Here is an 18818-nt window from a genome sequence, read left to right as displayed (position 1 = left end):
AATGGGTTCTGCTGTAGTCCAACCAATTTTCTGTCACTGTACTGTATACAGTCATATTTACTAAGTGTATAGTGTAGTAATAGTAGTATAGTGGTAATAGATGTCTTTTGGCTGAACCACAGTCCGGGTCCCAGGCCTTGAAGTCCCTCCAGGGAAAACAGAGGAGGGGCTAAACCGGAGCGGAGGCGGGGCGCACGGCGCTACGGCTGAGTGGGAAGAAGTGGAAAGTGAGAAAATACCTGAATGGACAATCTGGAATAAGTAAGTAGTATTTTTTTTGCTGTGGAAATTGTATTGAAATGCCGATAGGCGCCGTATGGATGTATGCGCGCCGTTATATCGCCGAGAGAAAGGGGGATTCGGGGCGCCGGGGTCTCATGTTTCCCCAAACAATAGTCGGGAAGACGCGATGGTCGCAATTGAAACCGCAGGGAAGTTTAGGACCCTCATCGGCCCTATTGTTGTTTTCACCGAGGCCACGTAGCTCTCTGGACTGATTTTAAACATGCGACGAAGAGTGTGATCTTTATAAATGTGAGCAGAGAGAGAGAGAGAGAGAGATGCGCCTGAAGGGAATAAGCGCGTCCAGTTTTTATTGTAGGCCAAAGGTTGTGAATTTTCTCTGAAGACTGCTGGGAATTTCAGCGCGTCCATTCATTTACTTTCAGGGCGTCCCGTTTGGAAAAGGAAAGGGGGAGAAAGGAAACGATCATTTGGATAATTTGGCATCAGGACGCGACAGTGGGGCCTGGGAGTCTCGCCCATTGTCCTGCCGTACAACACCCTCCTTTTTTCGTTTTGTAGGTCGCATAACTCTTTATTTGCTCTGCCTATATCCTCGTGGTTGCACACAGTAAGTAAATAGTCTTTTGTAGATGTGGAAATGGTTTAATTATTGATGCAGCTTGCCTCTGGAGCCTTGTTACCACAGACTAAAGTAGGGCTGAATTGTGTCCAAATGTGCTTTTACATTGTTGCACCGTTCAAATTAAAATGGAAACAGTATATTTGCGGCATTAGACGCAGGCCCAGGTTACCTTAGATGTTGTGAGGACTTGTTATAGCTATTTGCTGGGTTCATAGCCTCTTAATTTTATAGAGGAATGTAAAACCTTATTGGTTGTAGTTCATTATGGACTTCCCTTAGGAGAAATAACTGTAGTGAAATCCTATAATAGATTTCAGAGGGATACTATACAAATAGCACAGCGAAACTATGAACTGCATCCCATAGGTATGTTACAGTGATAGCATAGGAGCTAAAATACCAGAAAGTACAGTAAGATCACTGTAAATACATTATTGAGCACCACAGATACATTGAAAGTCCCTATAGGAATAGTATAGTGATAACACAGGAGATAAAAATGCCATAAAATACAGTAAAGTCAGTATAAATGTGCTTTTGAGCACCACAGACACACTGTGAATCCCATAAAAAGAAACATTATAGTGATTTTTCATTGGAGTGAATATGGTGTCTAGTCAGTCTGCCCATATTTATACTCTGCAACTTTGTCTGATTAGAGTGTTTTGGTTTTTTTTTTTGCCATTTTTTGACACAGAATTGAATCCTTTCTTCCCAGTTTGCCCTCCAACTCCTACAGGCTTGTTTCACATTATTTCCCAGACAGCGGCCTGTGGCTCTGAGACTAAACTCTGGAGAATAAACAGGCCGACTGGCTGGTGGCCTGATGAGTCGCATATCTGTGTCCATCCATCTCCACTCATCAGGACACTTCCTGCCTCTGCGGCACTTTGTTTGGATATGGAGGCAGAACGTATGGCTCGTCTGAATCACAGTAGGCCTGTTGATTCAACCACACCCTGTTAGACTTGTACACACACACACACACACACACACACACAAACACACACACACCTGCTCCATTTTGCTGGCCATGTGGGCGCAAAGGTTGACAGTAGCAGTTGTCTTGTTTTTTTGCTGGCTTTACTGATGTCGCAGGCAGCAGTGGGTGGTGGTCAGTAGTGTTTGTGTGTGTGTGTGTGTGTGTGTGTGTGTGTGTGTGTGTGGCCCCCGGTGCACTAATCGCCCTTTTCCCCACTGGAGCTGGGGTGTGCATGCTTATTTTCACAGTTGGTATATCAGGCCTCAAATGGCTGTTGGATGGAGCTAGTCATTTCGGAGATGGCCCAGATTGCTTTTCCACCGTGACAGCTGTTGTCTCCGTGCCAGCAACTCAAAATGTCTGATGACAGCTTGGATTTTTTTCTTTTTTCTTTTGGGAAAGTGCAAGCTGTAAATCCTGCATCCGTCTGTTTGAAGGTCTTGTGACTAGGGGCTGCACAATAATGGCAAAAAAAAATCATAATCCTCATTAATTTTGGTTGATATTGTTCTTGCTATTATTAATCATGATTGGTCGTCTCAGTGATTTGGGAAACAAAATTAATTTGCTGTATCAGCATTTCTGACTATTTTCAGCTACAACACAGCTTCGAAATGACAAGAAATTAAATGTTCCAACAGCTCCTATTTCTATGACTCGAAACTAAAATCATGATATGTGAATATACACGATAAATTGTGCAGCTGCACTTGCGACCATGATTTCTACTTGGCTATTTTATTATAGTTTGTTTTAAAGTGTTTTATTTGCCTTTAAGACAAGGCACCGTCAGCATGGCAGGAGCTTCCTCTTTCCTGGCCAACGCGTGCAACCGAAAACATTTATCATTGCTATCAGGTAAATGATGTGTGTGTAATGACTTGCACTCCCTCGGCCAAGTCTTACAGCCCTACAGCCATGGCACTAGTTGGCATCAAGACAGACATCATCATAACGTGTCTAATCTCAGACCACACACATACACACACACACACACACACACACACACACACAGATTACTGGACTAGATTCAGAGTGCACAGGACAGGGGTCTTTTTTTGTTTAGAAATCAGGCTTTCACTCTGAAGATACTTGAGAGCTGTGTGGTCTCCTTTTTAGAAATTAATGAGTTGTGTGTCCAAAAAAGAAAGTGAAACAACTTGAAACAACCTGAAAATTCATTCACATCCCTGTTTGGTGTCAACGGCTGGCCAGTAACAACAGCTGAGTAGGATGAAGGAAATTAAACTGCACACAGAAGAAGCCAGACAAAAGCTATCAATAGCAGGTTTAGTCTTTATAGAACAGACTTGTATGCTTCAGTTCTCACAGGTGTTTAGTTGTAGCTGTGTTCAAGGCGTTTTTATTTAACGTTGAGATGGACTGTGGAGTCGATGAGTGGAGTCCTGGTGTCGTTCATTAAGTAGGCCATAGGACACGGGGATGAATAGGAAACACTATCCATCTCTCCACCGGACCACACCTTGGTGGATCAAGTGTTCTGTCATAATCTCACTAACAACCTGACGGAGAGAGACAGGCAGACTGGCAGACAGACGCATCTCACACTGCCTTTATAAAGCCTGTTCCCTGTGTAAACCAACAGGTAGAGCAAGGCACTAATGCTGGTGCCATTCAAGCTAGAAATGTATGCCCTCTTGGTACTGTAATGAGGTCGATGAAATGTCACCAAATGGCACATGTTTTATGTTTTATGTTATGTTAAGCTAGGCTAGAAGAACATACCAGTTCCTTGCTTTGTTTAAGCTTTTGTTTCTGTTTAAAATCCACCTTAAATCACTTTGTTTGGTGGTGTGTTTCTCTAATTCCTGCATCTACAGTGGAGTTTGATCAGATCATTTTCCAGCGATCTAAAACATCAGCGGTAAACGTCAGGTTTTGGTGTCAGTCTCTCAGAGTAAAAGAGCGAGGGCTTCTTTCTAGAGCCACCGTTTTGCACTGATGTTCAATAATCATACAGAGAGAAATCCATCGTAGAAGAGGCAGAGAGACCGATATCTCCACTGACAGTAGCCTCAATAGACCAGAATGCAATGCAGCTACAACAAGACATGTTGTGTATTGAGTAAGGGGAGAAGAGCCGCGATCATAGACACACCCTGATGTTCACAAACTACTTGGCTAGCAAGCTGTATTTCTATGCCCATACACACACCTTTTGATTGAAAGCAACTAGTTTGCACCAGTTTTCTGGGGGTTGTCGAAAGTCATTCTGGGAAATGTAGTAAATCTCTAACTGAAGTAGCAATAGACGAGACAGGTTGAGGACAAGTGTTACACCAAAAAAGTAAATTACAACACTTTATCACAGAATAACTCCTGGAATGCAGTGAATATCACAAATTGATATCTGACAGTGTAAATGTATGGGGGGCGGACTTTTCCTTTAACTTTACTCTCTAAAGCCTTTTAGATCAGTGATTCTCAACCTTTTTCATATCATGGACCCCTAATTTAGTCCACCTTAGAGCCACGGACCCCCATTTGATTAGACTTTTTCTCTCAGACCCAAATCTGAGAATATTTTTATTGTTAGATATGATTTTGTCCAGAACTCCATGGCTATCTGTATTACAGGTAGAGAGATAACAGTGAAACTATGATCAAAACAGTCATTTTTCTACATTCTCTAATTGTGTAAATGAAATAATGGTGAAGTTTAACAATTCATCAGTTTGCTGGGGACCCCCTGGAACCTACTCATGGACCCCTGGTGGTCCCCGGACCCCACGTTGAGAACCACTATTTTAGATACACAAGAGCCACCTGGATACTTGTCGTAGCTAACTAGCTAGCAATGCTACATGTCTGTGTCCATTAGCATTGCAAGCTGAATTATTTCTACCATTTTACAGTTGATGGAGGAGACAGACCAATATGTTAAAGTCAACGTGGCTAACAAAAATACAAAATAGATATTTACATTCTTTCCTATTGGAGTTTTGTAGTTGTGGGTGTAATTTTGCTTCTGAAATCCAGGCTCAGTCCTTGGCCGCAGGATTGCAGGATCAGTATAGGTGTTATAGTTTTAGAATTGCTTTTCTTTGGATATTTATGTCACCATATACGGGCAGTTGTGCTGTTGTAATTGTTATCCTTTGGGTGGGAGGCTGAGCAGTAAGGATGATGAGTTTTGATTGTTATTTAGGCCTTTAGCTGTAATTCTCCAGCTAAGCCTCCACAGCTACAGGAAACACTGTTTAGATTTAGTTTACCGCCCGTTTCTAAAAATATGTGGTTTGTCTGGGAAATCTGTGAGTGTGTACTTCTGGCATATTTCCTCCTGGTTATCTCCACTTCTTTATGCTCTTCCATGTGAATCTATAGTGACCCAGCAGCAGTGGTTATAATGTCTGTCCTAGAAATGCTTCCAAGGCTGCTGAGAAGGCCAGCGTTTGAAACTGAGAACTTGATGAAAATGGACATTTCCATTTAGGTTAACATTCTTTAACGGTAATACAGCTGTGCAGATGTAACTGGTGATAATGTTGTCATTCAAAATAAGCATTTGTTTGTTGCATGAGACTTGGAGAGCTCATTCCTCACAAACATATAGTCCAACTTTCTGCACTTTACATGAAAATGAAAAAGCACAGGCCACCTCTCTACATAAAATGCTAATTTCCCCGACAACATTATTAAAACTCGATGTTAGCCGTCTCAGTTGTACCAGGAGGAGGTTACGATGATGCACCAGGAAGTGGTCGCTATTCATTTGAGTTGTGTGGTTTGGAATAAGTACGCCTAATTCACTGTTTCTTCCTCACAGCTTGTGATGGGGATCTGTTGAGGTTCGGCACATGGCTTTTTTTTAATGGTCTGGTAAGACTTAGTACAGTTTATTGGTACTGGATGCGGAGCCTAAGATGAGACTTTTATGAAAGAATAAAAGGAGTGTACTGGTTAGACGCGGTGCACAAGCACACGTAATCCTACAGACGGATAAATCGTACACTATCTGGCCTGAAGGGAAGTGGATTTTAAGCACAATGGCAGCTTGATGGAGTGCACAATACACATTAACTTAATTCAGCGGCCTGTAAGACAGTAGTGGCAACTTACATCCCTCTCCATTTCCCACGGAGGGCCAATCAAAGCCAGCGAGCCACACCCGCCCTTTATCAATTAACCAGCATATGACAGGCCGACATCCGTCATGCCAACACTTTTATTTTGGGGATTTTTGGGAGCATGGAGCACGGAGTGGCAGAGGGCGGCGTAAGGTCAGGTTTCCATGGCGACTGTCAACCTCCAATCCCCTCCAGCTGAACACCCTCTTTCATCGCCATGGCAGCGGAGAGGCCCTGTTACCCGGGGGACGGGGGGAGTGCAGGAGGGAATGTGAGACGGCGAGAGGGAGGGAGAGGGCAAACAAGTTTTGTGAAAACACAGTAATCCAATATGGCCGCCATTGTGTCCGAGCTAACGGCGGCTAAGCTCCGTTTTTGGTGCGAGGAGATACAGTCGTGTGATGATTAACCTCGGCCGAGACCTGGAAGACTTGATATTAGCATCAGAGCTGCAGCTTAGTGGGTCAGTGTGTTCTCATGTAGCTCGGTGGACAGATCATGATGCTCACACTGCAGGGTTAGGGGTGTGAGTCCCACCGGAGCAACCAGTCCCCTACTAAAGATGTGTGGACTCATGGTAAAGTAAGGCAGTTTGGATAAAAGCGTTCACCAAGTGGCACGTGTTGTGTTATTCTCGTGTGACTAAACTGACTAGATTTCGACCGATATGTGTTTTTGAAGCCCGATGCCGATATTTTTAGACTAAAGTCACTGATAGATGATATATTTTGTGCCTTTTTATATTTTACCATTTTCATGCCAAAAAATAAACAAAACTATTCACTGATTCCCACAGAATCATATCGTTGTCAGGGTGGAAAAGCCTCATTCAGATCATCATGGGAAACTAAAACCCTCCACTGAAACCCAGTCTAGTGAAATTTATTTAGGTGGATTAATAACTCCTTAAGGCAGGGTGACACACCACACCTAGTCAGGGGTAGGGGCAGACCTTTAGGCCTTCAAATGAATAATTAATTCACAAAAACATAATAGGACAAAATAAAATGTGCAAAGATGGTCAGGGAGGAACCTCTATATCAGTGGAGGATGACATAACTGGCGGATACCTGATATATCTAATAAAAGACCAATATCAGCCTCATATATTAGCAAACCAATATGGGTCTAACCCTAAAACTTACTGAGGTGAAGATCTGTACAGTTTGGTTACAGTGAGGCTGTGACTTGGATTACATTCAGCTGCTGGGAGTATTGGTGATGGGAAGAAACTGTCTGCGCTCTAGAAGAAGAGAGATGAAGTCCTTTTCAAAGCTGTTTTTGTGTTTGAGTGGCTAATCTTGTTTGTAGCTTGAGAATTTGCATTAGCTTTTAAATCTACACTAATTAGTTAAGTGGGTTTTGATCATTACACAGCAGTAATGTGATCGACAGCTGATTACACTCATGTAACATCTTGAAACAAGTCTCACATTGGGTCACAGTTTGTGTAACGCTCTCTCTTTGCCTCTCTTTCTCAGATCCTGGCCACCTCAGCGCTCCCCCGCTGCGACACTCCTACCCATCATCCTCTCCCGCCCCTAGAAACCCCCTCTTCCTCTTCTCCTCTCTGTAGCCTCCCCCGTTCTCCCGCCTCCCTTCTCCTGCTCCCTCCTCGTCGGCCTCCAAGATAGATTCCCTCAGGAGTAAGGTTGACCTGCTCAAGCTGCCCCTGGCCCTCTCCACCAAGTCCATCTCCGAGCGCAAGAGCCAGCTGGGAGGAGTCGGCGAGCAGCGCGGCACGGGGGGAGGAGGAGGAGGCGGGGCTCGCAAAGCCCGCTCACCGCCGACCCGAGACATGGACAACGAGTCGCAGTATTCGGGCTACTCATACAAGTCCTCGCACTCCCGAAGCTCCCGCAAGCACAGGTAGGACAGAGAGCTGTGGACGCACGAGGCTTACACACAGAAACATCTGGGTTGCCAGTAGGGCTGGGCGATATGGACCAAAAATCATATCTCGGTATTTTAGGCTGAATGGCGATACACAATATATATCTCGGTATTTTCTACGAAGTGGGCTAAATGTTCAGTTGTAAGTAGGGCTGGGCGATATGGACAAAATCAAATATCACAATATTTTTGACCAAATACCTCGATACTGATATTGCAACAATATTGTAGGGATGACTATTGGTGTTTTCACAAAATATTTGCGCAATGAAATTTTTGATAAATAATCATCAGTAATGTGGATATAATGACTAAGTGGGTAAAGACAAATAATAGAACAGCTAGAACAGTCTGGTAAGTTCACTTTACTGTAATGCAGCCTTTAAAACCAGGAAAAGACACTTATGCCATATCACCATATTACGATATCCAAAATCTAAGACAATATCTAGTCTCATATCACGATATCAATATAATATCGATATATTGCCCAGCCCTAATTGCCAGGTTTATTTGCAGTTTGAAGGTGCACAAGATACTGTATGTAAATTGGAATTAAACTGTAGCCTACTTTGGGAGGGAGAGGGAAAGAGAGAGAAACATCTTACCAGCCAGTATCCTTTTGTTCCTTACAGCTAGGGTCCAAATTTACCACCTGGCAAGCGCCAAATAACTCTAAAAATGTGTCTTTGGTGGATAAATCAATAAGGGCACCACCACCCCAGCTGGTAACTTTTTGAGACAATAATGTTTACGCCACGGTTATACAGTCTTTGGTCTTTGCCTGTTTTCAAACTTTGTCCCTGCTGGCTGATCAAAGCAAAGCAAAGCAATGGCTCTGTATCAAATTGGTTGATTGGCTGCCTGTTACGCTCCTCTACAGCCATAGTGTCTACATTTCTACAAACTTTGACATATTGCTATGAAAAATGACGTAATTCTATAAAAAATCGATATTCATTATTTTGGCCTTTTAAAATTTCTTGGCAAGTAAAAACATTTTTTTGTATACCAGCTTTCAGCAGGTGAGCCAAATAATACATTTTGGAAACCGCTTACAGCCCACTCATTCATGTTTATTTCGGCAAATCCTTGTACCTGCTGAAGGCAATGTTTGTTGTCTCCATTACTTCAAAAACCCTCCAATATGTCATCACCTCAGGCAACTTAATGAGCAACTCTGATAGACAACCGGCATGTTGTTGCTTTAATGATTTGGAATAAGGTGTTGCCAGGGAACATTTGAATAGATTTTTGATCTGACGTTTCAATTTGTTGTCTGTTGCTGGGAACGCTGCCCATCCACATTGCCCAAATAATTCCCAATGTATCCTCCCCCTTCAAAGGTGTGCACTACATAACTTCTTGAACTAAGATCCCAGGTCGCTATTTGAAGCAGATGTAGATAGATAAGAAGTGGGCTTGTAACCAGAAGGTTGCTGGTTCAAATCCATAAACCGGTGGGGAATTGGGAGGAAAAAAGTCTCCAAACCAAGTTAATATCTTATGAAGTGCAAAATGTCTCCTGTAACACGTTCTGAACAGGTTACACCAAAACATTCACAAGGATGGGAAGTAAGTACCGCTACAAATCCAGTAACCCTTTGGTCCATTGTGTGTGTGTGTGTGTGTGTGTGTGTGTGTGTGTGTGTGTGTGTGTGTGTGTGTGTGTGTGTGTGTGTGTGTGTTCCAGGGATCGGAGGGACCGTCACCGCTCCAAGAGCCGAGACAGCAGCCGTGGAGACAAATCGGTCACCATCCAGGCTCCTGGAGAGCCACTGCTGGACGCTGAGTCCACCCGCGGAGACGACAGGGTCAGTGACTTGAAATTGAGTTTTGAGAGCCAGAAATCTCAGGACCTACTGATTTAATCGTTGAGTCATCGGTATTGATCAGCTCTACCAATGCCCTGCAAATATATTGGTCATTTTGTCCTGTGGAGCAGTAAAAATCATACTTAAAATCATACTTATTGCCGCTTCAAATTGTGATCCAGAATATCCCAGTGTGTGTAGAGCTTGGCACCAGGGTGTGAAATTTACTTTAGCCACCAGACAAATGTTGGTAAATTTTTGCTCTGGCTTGAAATTTTATCTTCTCTACCAGCTACTCTTCCAGGTAACCAACCATCATTTAGAGGTCCTGCTCTTTTCTAAAACTCTAGTTGGCTGGTAAAAAGTGAAAGTGGCCGGTGAACTCTGTGATGAGTCAGCCACTTCGGCTCATGGACAAAAACAAATTCTCCGCTCTGCATGGCACTGTAACACTGCCGAGGGGTTTGACTCACACTGGGGCCATCCATGCTAAAATACCATGTATTTATACTGTAGAGGATAAAAATGTCCACCAAATGGCTTATGTGAACTAGACTTCGTGAAATTGGAATTATCTCATAAATCGCACCCTAGTCTGTATTCTCTACTTTGTCAGCTCAAATACAGACTAAATTGTCATATAGGTTGTGACTTGATGCGTCCCTGCCGTGTCATTTTGCTTATTCCTGACAATTTTATGTCTCGCCACTGCGGCACATGGTATGTAGGACAGGTTTTGCGGTGGCGTCTGTCTGACTGTCTATGTGTGTGTGTGTGTGTGTTCTGCCTACATTTGCATATTAATGAGTTTTTTTTTAAACTACCATAACCCCTTAATGCTTTAAGATACAGAGTTCATATTAATACCATTCATGTGTTATGTGAAGACAAGTAGGTTGACCTAGAAATATTTGCTAATTAATGCATTAATTACCTCGTTAGTATAACGAGTTACCTTAAATATACCATGGTGATTATGGCGGGACATTGGGCAGCTTCTACAATACAAAAGTGCTGAGTGCTAGGGGTTGATTCCTTTCATACCTTCATAGGACTATTTTAATTTACTGACTGGATTATGACTGAGATGATTGTCTTGCCATTTTTCTCATTGATTTCTTTTCATCCTACTATAAAATGAGGAAAACTCTGTCCTTCTGTCTGTATCCTTTTGCTCCTCAATGGGTTGGCCAATCAATCTGAAACTGCACATGGGAATTGAGCATTGGCATAGGCAGGGACTGATGAAGCTGATTTTTCCATATTCCAAAATTGAGGCTGTTTATGCGCATTTTTGGCAAGTCTGCACGTAGTTGTGGCGTGCACATCCCCTGGTATGGACTAGTATCTAGGATTAGTGAAATGTCTGCGGTCACAAAAAAATGATTCCTCTCATCTGTGATGGGAGGTCCCTACCTAATAACCCCAAAGTTACAGAATATTCCTTCTTTCAGTCCAACACCTAGGGTTTCTACATTGGCGCTCCTCCTTCATAACACATGGAATAGTCAGATCAGATCCTGTGCATCAGTAAATAAATCCTCAGTATCTCTCTCCTTGTCCTGCAGGATGACAACTGGGGCGAGACGACCACGGTGGTCACCGGCACCTCGGAGCACAGCGTCTCCAACGAGGACCTGACGCGCGTCTCCAAAGAACTTGAGGAGTCGACCCCGCTGGAGTGCAAGCGCTTCATCGGCCCGGCGCTGGGCGGCTGCCTGAGCTTCTTCGCCCTGGTCACCCCCTTAGCCTTCCTCGTCCTGCCCCAGGTGCTGTGGCGGGACGGCCTGGACCCCTGCGGCACGCCCTGCGAAGGCCTCTACGTCTCGCTGGCCTTCAAGCTGCTGGTCCTGCTCATCTCGTCCTGGGCGCTGTTCCTCCGCCCCCCGCGCGCCACCCTGCCCCGCTTCTTCGTCTTCCGCTGCCTGCTGATGGTGCTGGTGTTCCTGTTCGTGGCGTCGTACTGGCTGTTCTACGGCGTGCGGGTGCTGGAGCCCAGGGAGCGGGACTACAGGGGGATCGTGGAGTACGCCGCCTCGCTGGTGGACGCCCTGCTGTTCATCCAGTACCTGGCCCTGGTGCTGCTGGAGGTGCGACACCTGCAGCCCGCCTTCTGCCTCAAGGTGGTCCGGACCACGGACGGAGCGAGCAAGTTCTACAACGTGGGCCACCTCAGGTCAGTGTGTGATGGGGGGAAATTAGCTTGTGTTATATTAAGGGTGCTGCAATACTCCTGATATGTTTGTCAGGGTACAAATAGAAATACAAATCAAGAGTTCATTTTCAAAATTTTAGATACACATTTGGAAAAAAATAAAATCATCAACTGAAGTTTATCATTTACTAAAATATAGAGGCTCCATTCTGTCAAAGTGTTACATTTTTGTCAACTAAGGACTTAAGTTACCCACTGTCCTTTATCACTGTCCAGTACCATCATTTGTTTAAATTTTGTGCCATCAGTCATTTTGTAAGTGTAGCTGTCAGTTTATTGAAATGGTGGATATCTCAGTTTGGATCAAAACTCCTCTCAATGCAAATAAAAGGGAAACATGAAAAATAGTGTGTGTGTGCCATGCATGCAAACGTGCACGTGTATGTGCATGTGCGCACCTGCATTGGTGCATTTCTGTGGGTGACATGTACAGGCAGCACAAGTATTTTCCTGTTTGTCTGTCGGAGCTGTTCAAACATCAAAACCTTCTGATGTGTCCCTCTGCACAGACAAACATGAGTTTATAGAACAGCTAGACCTTTAAAGTCAGGCAGCATTTCCAGATAATTCTCAGCATTTGTTTTAACATCTTCACTCTTCAGTACCAGATGAGTGGGGTTTGCCACACAGGACAACACAATGAGTGCCAGAAAGTTGAGACAATCTCAGGAAAATATAATTGGAAGTCAATTCAGTCTGTTTTTCTGCAGTTGACAACTTACCTGACATTCTGAATTGTCCTGATGAACTAAGCTCCACCCATCTGGTACTCCAAGCAGCTTAGAACAAACGCTGAGAAGGTTTGATGATAACTGTCATCTAATGTCTAACTTACTAAAATCGAGTGTAGGACTTATTGATATACTATAGTTTGATATTTAGGTTTAATGTTATAAATCCAGAGAAAAGTGCATTTTTACAGTACTGTCATCAAAGGTATGAATATAAAACGGCGTTACAGATCTATTTCACAGTTAAACTTATTTAATAATAGGGAGTAAAGCATCTGAATAGAAGAGAAACTAGTCTGAACTTGCTCACTGGTTAGAGTCGTGCACTTCTCTTTTAAGTGTAACCTGATTTGGAAAAAGCGACACCGTCAATTATCGTTGTATATTGTATGTGTTTATATAGTACGCAGCCCAGCCCTCGTCCAATAAGCAGCTGATATTTGACCTGTACTTACTGTGGTAGTAATCTTTGTCTCTGTGTGTTTCAGTATCCAGCGGGCAGCTGTGTGGGTGCTGGACCGTTATTACAGCGACTTCCCCGTCTACAACCCGGCCCTGCTCAACCTGCCCAAGTCCATCCTGTCCAAGAAGATGACTGGCTTCAAGGTTTACTCCCTGGACGGTAAATACATAATGCGTAATGTCTCAGATGCCATTTTTTTCTAATGCATGACTCCATACGGCAAAACAGACCAGGGACAAATGATATTCGCGAATTCCTTATCAGAGTCAGAATCACTTTCTTTGTTCTTCGCCAGTTTACCTCAGTGTCAGATGGGTGTTGTTTGGCACATAGGACAATACAATAATACAATAATACGTTAGAAAGTTAATCAAACAAAAGGATTGAAATACAGCGCACTACCACTGATGTGGTAAACCCCAACCATCTGGTGCTCAAAGCAGAAATAAACACAAAGAGTTTTTTGCAGCTATTGTTTTTTACCCAGATCTGCATCACACTCCATCATCCGTCTTATTTACACTACCAGTCAAAAGTTTGGACACATTTTTCTTTATTTTTACTATTTTCCACATTTTAGAATAATAGTAAAGACATCAAAACTGAAATAACACAAATGGAATTATGCAGCGACCAAAAAAGTGTTAAACAAATCAAAACTATTTTAGAGTCTTTAAAGTAGTCGCCCTTTGCCTTGATGGAAAGGCAAAGGCTTTGGAAAGAAATTCATACATAGGCATCAGCTTCACTATTTATATTTGTCTAAGAAACTAATTTCAAGCATTTAAGCAGAAGCCTTTAGATCAAAATGGCTTTAAGAGAATGAGAAGCATAGTACATTCAATCAGGTGTGTCCAAACTTCTGACTGGTAGTGTACATCTCAATTTTGCCTAAATGTTGCTGTATATGGTTCATTTATGTTTATCACTGATACTCAAGGGTGGAAGTAACTAATTACATTTACTCGCATTACTGAAATCAAGTAGCTTTTCTGTGTACTTGTACAAGCACACAGAAAGTAAGAAAGTCAGTAATTTTCCTTCTACTCAAGTACATTTTTACTGAAGTATTGTACTTGCTACATTTTATACATCCATTATAGAGTACAGATTTTGTGTCTCTCCATAAGCAACAGAAACGGGACCAACATAAAACATAAAACAGTGGAGCCATTCACAGAAGAAGAAGAGTAATCTGGCTTTATTTTGTCATTTCCAAACATCTATCAGTGTCTAAGAAACAAATTTCAAGCATTTAAGCAGAGGCCTTTAGATCAAAATGGCTTTAAGATAATCAGAAACACAGTACATTCAATCAGGTGTGTCCAAACTTCTGACTGATAGTGTACCTGCAAATCTCTCCACCCACCCACTCCTTACTATTGTCTAGTTTTGGGTTACTAATGATTTGTAATGTCGGAGATTTTGGAATTGAAGGTGCTACTGTTGGCACTTGCTGGAAGTTGTTTTGGATAACAGCATCAGCTAAATGCCTAAATCCAGCAGTTCCTTCTCCCGCCACACACTGACTGACTGTTGTATGTGTTGTCTTGTAGAAAACACCACCAATAACTCCACAGGCCAGTCCCGGGCCATGATCGCAGCCGCCGCCAGGAGGAGAGACAACTCCCACAACGAGTTCTACTACGAGGAGGCCGAGATGGACCGCAGGGTCCGCAAACGCAAGGCCAGGTCAGACAGACGCTGCTCAGTTGCTTTTTCTGTTGAGCTGAACAGATAGAAACTTCCCAGGCACCAATTTGGCTGAGCTTGATGTGATCTGGTGCCAGGGATTTGCTGTGGTGTAAGATTATCTGGTGAAAGAGCAAACAAACAAAACAGGTTTTCACACAAGAGGCAGATTGTAGATGTAAAATACGCACTTGATTGATAGGACTAAAGCTTAAAGGTGCTGCGTTTTTAAACACCAGTATGTCATTGTCTATTTAATTGTGATTCCTTGGTATTATTATGGTAAACGAATGAGATCACTATTGGTAGCCTCTGTCTCACGCCAGTGGTATTGTTAGAACTAGTATTTCTCCAAATTAAGACTACATTTCCCGTAAACCCTGTTGCTTCTTTGGTCAAGGTCTTTCTGTTTTTTTCTGAAGAGGTTAAATGTAAGGCTTTTCCAGCTGCCTTTCCCTCCTGCTATGGGTTGAAACTCATGATTAAAGTAGTCCTCTTATACATTTTCACATTGTACTAACTTTTATTGAATTGGATAACACAAATATTACAACCAGATTCTCAAGGGAAACCGTTATATCTTAGCCGTTTCAGACACTTTCTGCCTATACACATCACATAGCTACCGATAATAATATTTAACACGATGGGTATGCCAAACCCTGCAGGTTGGTGGTAGCGGTGGAAGAGGCCTTCACACACATCAAGCGTCTCCACGAGGAGGAGGTCGCCTCGTCGCCCAAACACCCCCGGGAGGTGATGGACCCCCGGGAGGCGGCACAGGCCATCTTCGCCCCCATGGCCCGGGCCATGCAGAAGTACCTGCGGACCACCAGGCAGCAGCCCTTCCACAGCATGGAGAGCATCCTCACCCACCTGCAGTTCTGCATCACACACAACATGACGCCCAAGGTGAGGGTCGGGATCACTGTGGACAGAAAAACACACAAACAGAATGTATTTTACCTTTAATTAACCTGCCAACCCAATGAGATTAAAAATGTCTTTTTTTTTTAAGAAAAGACCTTGCAACAGTATCAGCAGGGGTGGAAAGAGTACTAGAATGTCCTCCTCACATAGAAGTATTGCTACTTTGCTAATGTTTTACTTAAGTAGAGGTAAAAGTACTGGTGTAAAAATCTAGTTAAGAAAAATTAAAAAGTAGCTCATTTAAAATGTTCTCAGAGTAAAAGTTACTGAGTTGCTATTTAGAAAAGTGCACATTGGTAGATGTTTGGAAATTACAAAATAAAGCAACATTACTCTTCTTCTGTGAATGGCTCCACTATTTGTCAGTTTACGTTGGTCCAGTTTCTGTTGCTTATGGAGAGACACAAAATCTATCCTCTGTAATGGATGTATAAAATAAAAGTACGATACTTCAGTAAATAATGAACTTAAGTAAAAGAAAAATTACTAACATACTTTCTGTGTGCTTGTACAAGTACACAGAAAAGCTACTCGATTACAGTAATGTGAGTAAATGTAAATAGTTAGCCTTTCCCCCTTTAGTTTCCCCCTTTAGTATCAGTGATAAACATAGATAGACCACATACAGCAACGTACAGAAACACTGGGGCCAACTGGGGCTACACATACTAAAAATGTTATACACTCATGGTACTGTAAGGTGCTGCTTTGTGTGTCAAAAGACTAATTATAGCTACACCTATATGATTCTCATTCAACTCTCAGATTTTTCACATTACCGCGGTGCATTAACATTTAGTATACTCAAGATTTTCATAAAGTTTGGAATTAGTACAGAAGCTGTGATATAAAAATCTTATCCTGCATAAGAGTTTACCTAGGGCTTGGACCCAGAAGGGTGTAACTGGCATTTTGGGCGAAATTGAGATGTATATATCAAGTAAAACATCTTGAAGAGATCTATTTAGTAGTGTAAGTATCTCTTTATTTGTGTATTTATATGACAACATCATTATGAAAAGATATTTACAAAGGTTGATCAAAGTTAGGTCTACTTTCTCCAATAAAGTTTAAGAAAACCTACTTACGCCCCCCTGGGTCCAAGCCCTCATTACCTAAAACATGCTACAGGCTCCAGAGATTGTCTTAACGAGCTTCAGCATGATAATGAACCTCCTCATTCTCCCTGCCAGGCTTTCCTGGAGCGCTACCTCAGCCCCGGCCCCACCATGCAGTACCAGCAGCAGAACGGCAGGGGGCGGCAGTGGACGCTGGTGAGCGAGGAGCCGGTGACCTCGGCCCTGCGCCAGGGCCTCGTCTTCTCCCTGCGACGCCTCGACTTCTCCCTGGTCGTCACGGTGACGCCGCTGCCCTTCCTGCGGCTCGGCGAGGAGTTCATCGACCCGAAGAGCCACAAGTTCGTCATGAGGCTGCAGTCGGAGACCTCGGTCTGAGCGCAGGGGGGTCGCGGGACGCCCTCGCCGCGTCGTGTCTCCTCCTCCTCCTCCTCCTCCTCCTTGGGTCTTCTCCTCATGCTCTCTCTCTGCTGGATCCTGGGTCTGGCGGGACGCGACACATGTGGAAGCAATATGGTCCGTTCCCACCCAGCCGTTTCCCCTGTGTGTGACAAACAAAGAACATCATTCAAGGGGAGGAAGCCATTTTGGAGCGTTGAGGCCAGATGTCTAACGACCATCCTCTTGTTGTGTGATCATCTCGGACGCTCTGTTATCAAACTGTGATAAGCTATATGATTGTCCAAACCCTGGAAATGGATGCCTTGACCCTTCTGTGTTGTAAAGTTTTTGTCTTTGCAACACGCTGTAAAAAAAAAAACACCTTTTTTTCTAAAGGGGACTTTGTCTTTTTGCCTTGTTTTTTTTTTTTTTTTTGCTGTAACCACTGGACTACATGACTGTGCTGACTCTTTGACACATTAACCACTAGAGGGGGGGATTACATCACACTTCTCACTTCCTCTTCCTGATGTCTTATGAACGGACCAATCGGAGCTCAGCTCTGACTGCAAAACTGGTGTATCACTCCCACTGGTTACCTGTCAGTGTATTATTTTGCCTGAGATGATAAGGACTGTTTTTATAGGGGGTGTGTGACTTTTTTTACTTACAGAATGTAGCATTATGTGCATTGAATTAACAAATTGTTTGTGTGGCCTGCAGGCCGAAATGTCTTTTCATCCGACTGTAAAGAAAAAAAAAAGGAAGTGCATTCCTAAGCTGTTGCTACTCCGGACTTTGTATAATGATTCATGATCGTCTACACATACGACTTTCATTTTACTCTACACTGGCTTTTTTACAGTTGATATTACAGTTTTAATAGGAAGACTAAACTGGGTCCATCCCTGTCTTTTTAACAGTCGGTCCAGAGAGAAGCAGCCGCAGTTTAACTGTGAGCCGACTTCTTAGGGCTTCAGTTCATAAAATGTTTTATATCCATTCCCACACTAACCCAAACCAGACGTGTGATTGTAACTTCTCACTGTGGGTCGTCTGCAGTAGTAGCGTATCACCGCCTTGTGCCATGAGCTGAAACAAGCACAGAGAACATGCTGCCTCCATCCTACAGCCTTACTACACACACGGTGGAGAAGAGCCTCTGTTCTGCCCGCCGCACTCTCCAGGTCCCCACACCGAAATATACTGTAACTGATGCTGATGTCAACGCTTGAGTCGTATCTACCTGTTGAGCCACAACACGACCGACTGACTGCTCACTTCTCAGTGAAAAAGCCCTTTACATTTCTGTGAGAATTATCCTACCAGTGAACGCACCAGGTTCGGCTGTGTATGACTTTTCATCCCAGTTATCCAAACGCAAATGATTGTCTTTCTGGTTTTTTAAATGCATGCTAGAATTATTTTGGGTTCCAACACATTTTTTTTTTTTTTTTATAATAACTTGTTTGTTTTCTATAATTTTTAAGGTGCCTAAGTTATGATGATGCAATTTTCAGAATGTTTTTACTTTTGAAAAAGAGGTGGCTTGTAAAAAAAATTTGTAGATTTGTCTTGTATTTTCTTCCTTTTGGTAACTGTAGCTTGTATAGTGTGTTAGCCATTTTTCCATTATTAAACCATTTATTCCTTGTAAGCTCTCCTTTTTGTCACTTATTATG

General features: G+C 43.1%; 1 protein-coding gene across 1 annotated transcript; it reads left to right on the top strand.

Annotated features, from left to right (window-relative positions):
- Window positions 1–181: 181 nt before the first annotated feature.
- LOC139662430 (vang-like protein 2) lies at window positions 182–18760 on the top strand. Its single transcript, XM_071541122.1, has 8 exons — window positions 182–261; window positions 7423–7810; window positions 9528–9648; window positions 11217–11824; window positions 13083–13216; window positions 14614–14749; window positions 15418–15661; window positions 16873–18760. Exons 2-8 carry the CDS (start codon window positions 7740–7742, stop codon window positions 17131–17133), a joined length of 1575 nt encoding a protein of 524 aa, XP_071397223.1. The 5' UTR covers window positions 182–261; window positions 7423–7739; the 3' UTR covers window positions 17134–18760.
- The last annotated feature ends 58 nt before the right edge of the window (window positions 18761–18818 follow it).

The sequence above is a fragment of the Centroberyx affinis genome, unplaced genomic scaffold (assembly GCF_046629955.1).
Source record: "Centroberyx affinis isolate AG114_WGS23_722 - 3 ecotype Tasmania unplaced genomic scaffold, CSIRO-AGI_Caff_v1 ptg003790l_1, whole genome shotgun sequence".
Taxonomy (NCBI): domain Eukaryota; kingdom Metazoa; phylum Chordata; class Actinopteri; order Beryciformes; family Berycidae; genus Centroberyx; species Centroberyx affinis.
This window is presented reverse-complemented; position numbering and strand designations above follow the sequence as displayed.

What these genes read in the sequence shown, in the direction of transcription:
- LOC139662430 (XM_071541122.1), top strand. Translation starts at nt 7,740, where the DNA reads ATGGACAACGAGTCGCAGTATTCGGGCTACTCATACAAGTCCTCGCAC. An exon ending in CCACCCGCGGAGACGACAGG is followed by an intron (nt 9,649 to 11,216) that starts GTCAGTGACTTG and finishes CTTGTCCTGCAG; the next exon opens with GATGACAACTGGGGCGAGAC. An exon ending in CACACAACATGACGCCCAAG is followed by an intron (nt 15,662 to 16,872) that starts GTGAGGGTCGGG and finishes TCTCCCTGCCAG; the next exon opens with GCTTTCCTGGAGCGCTACCT.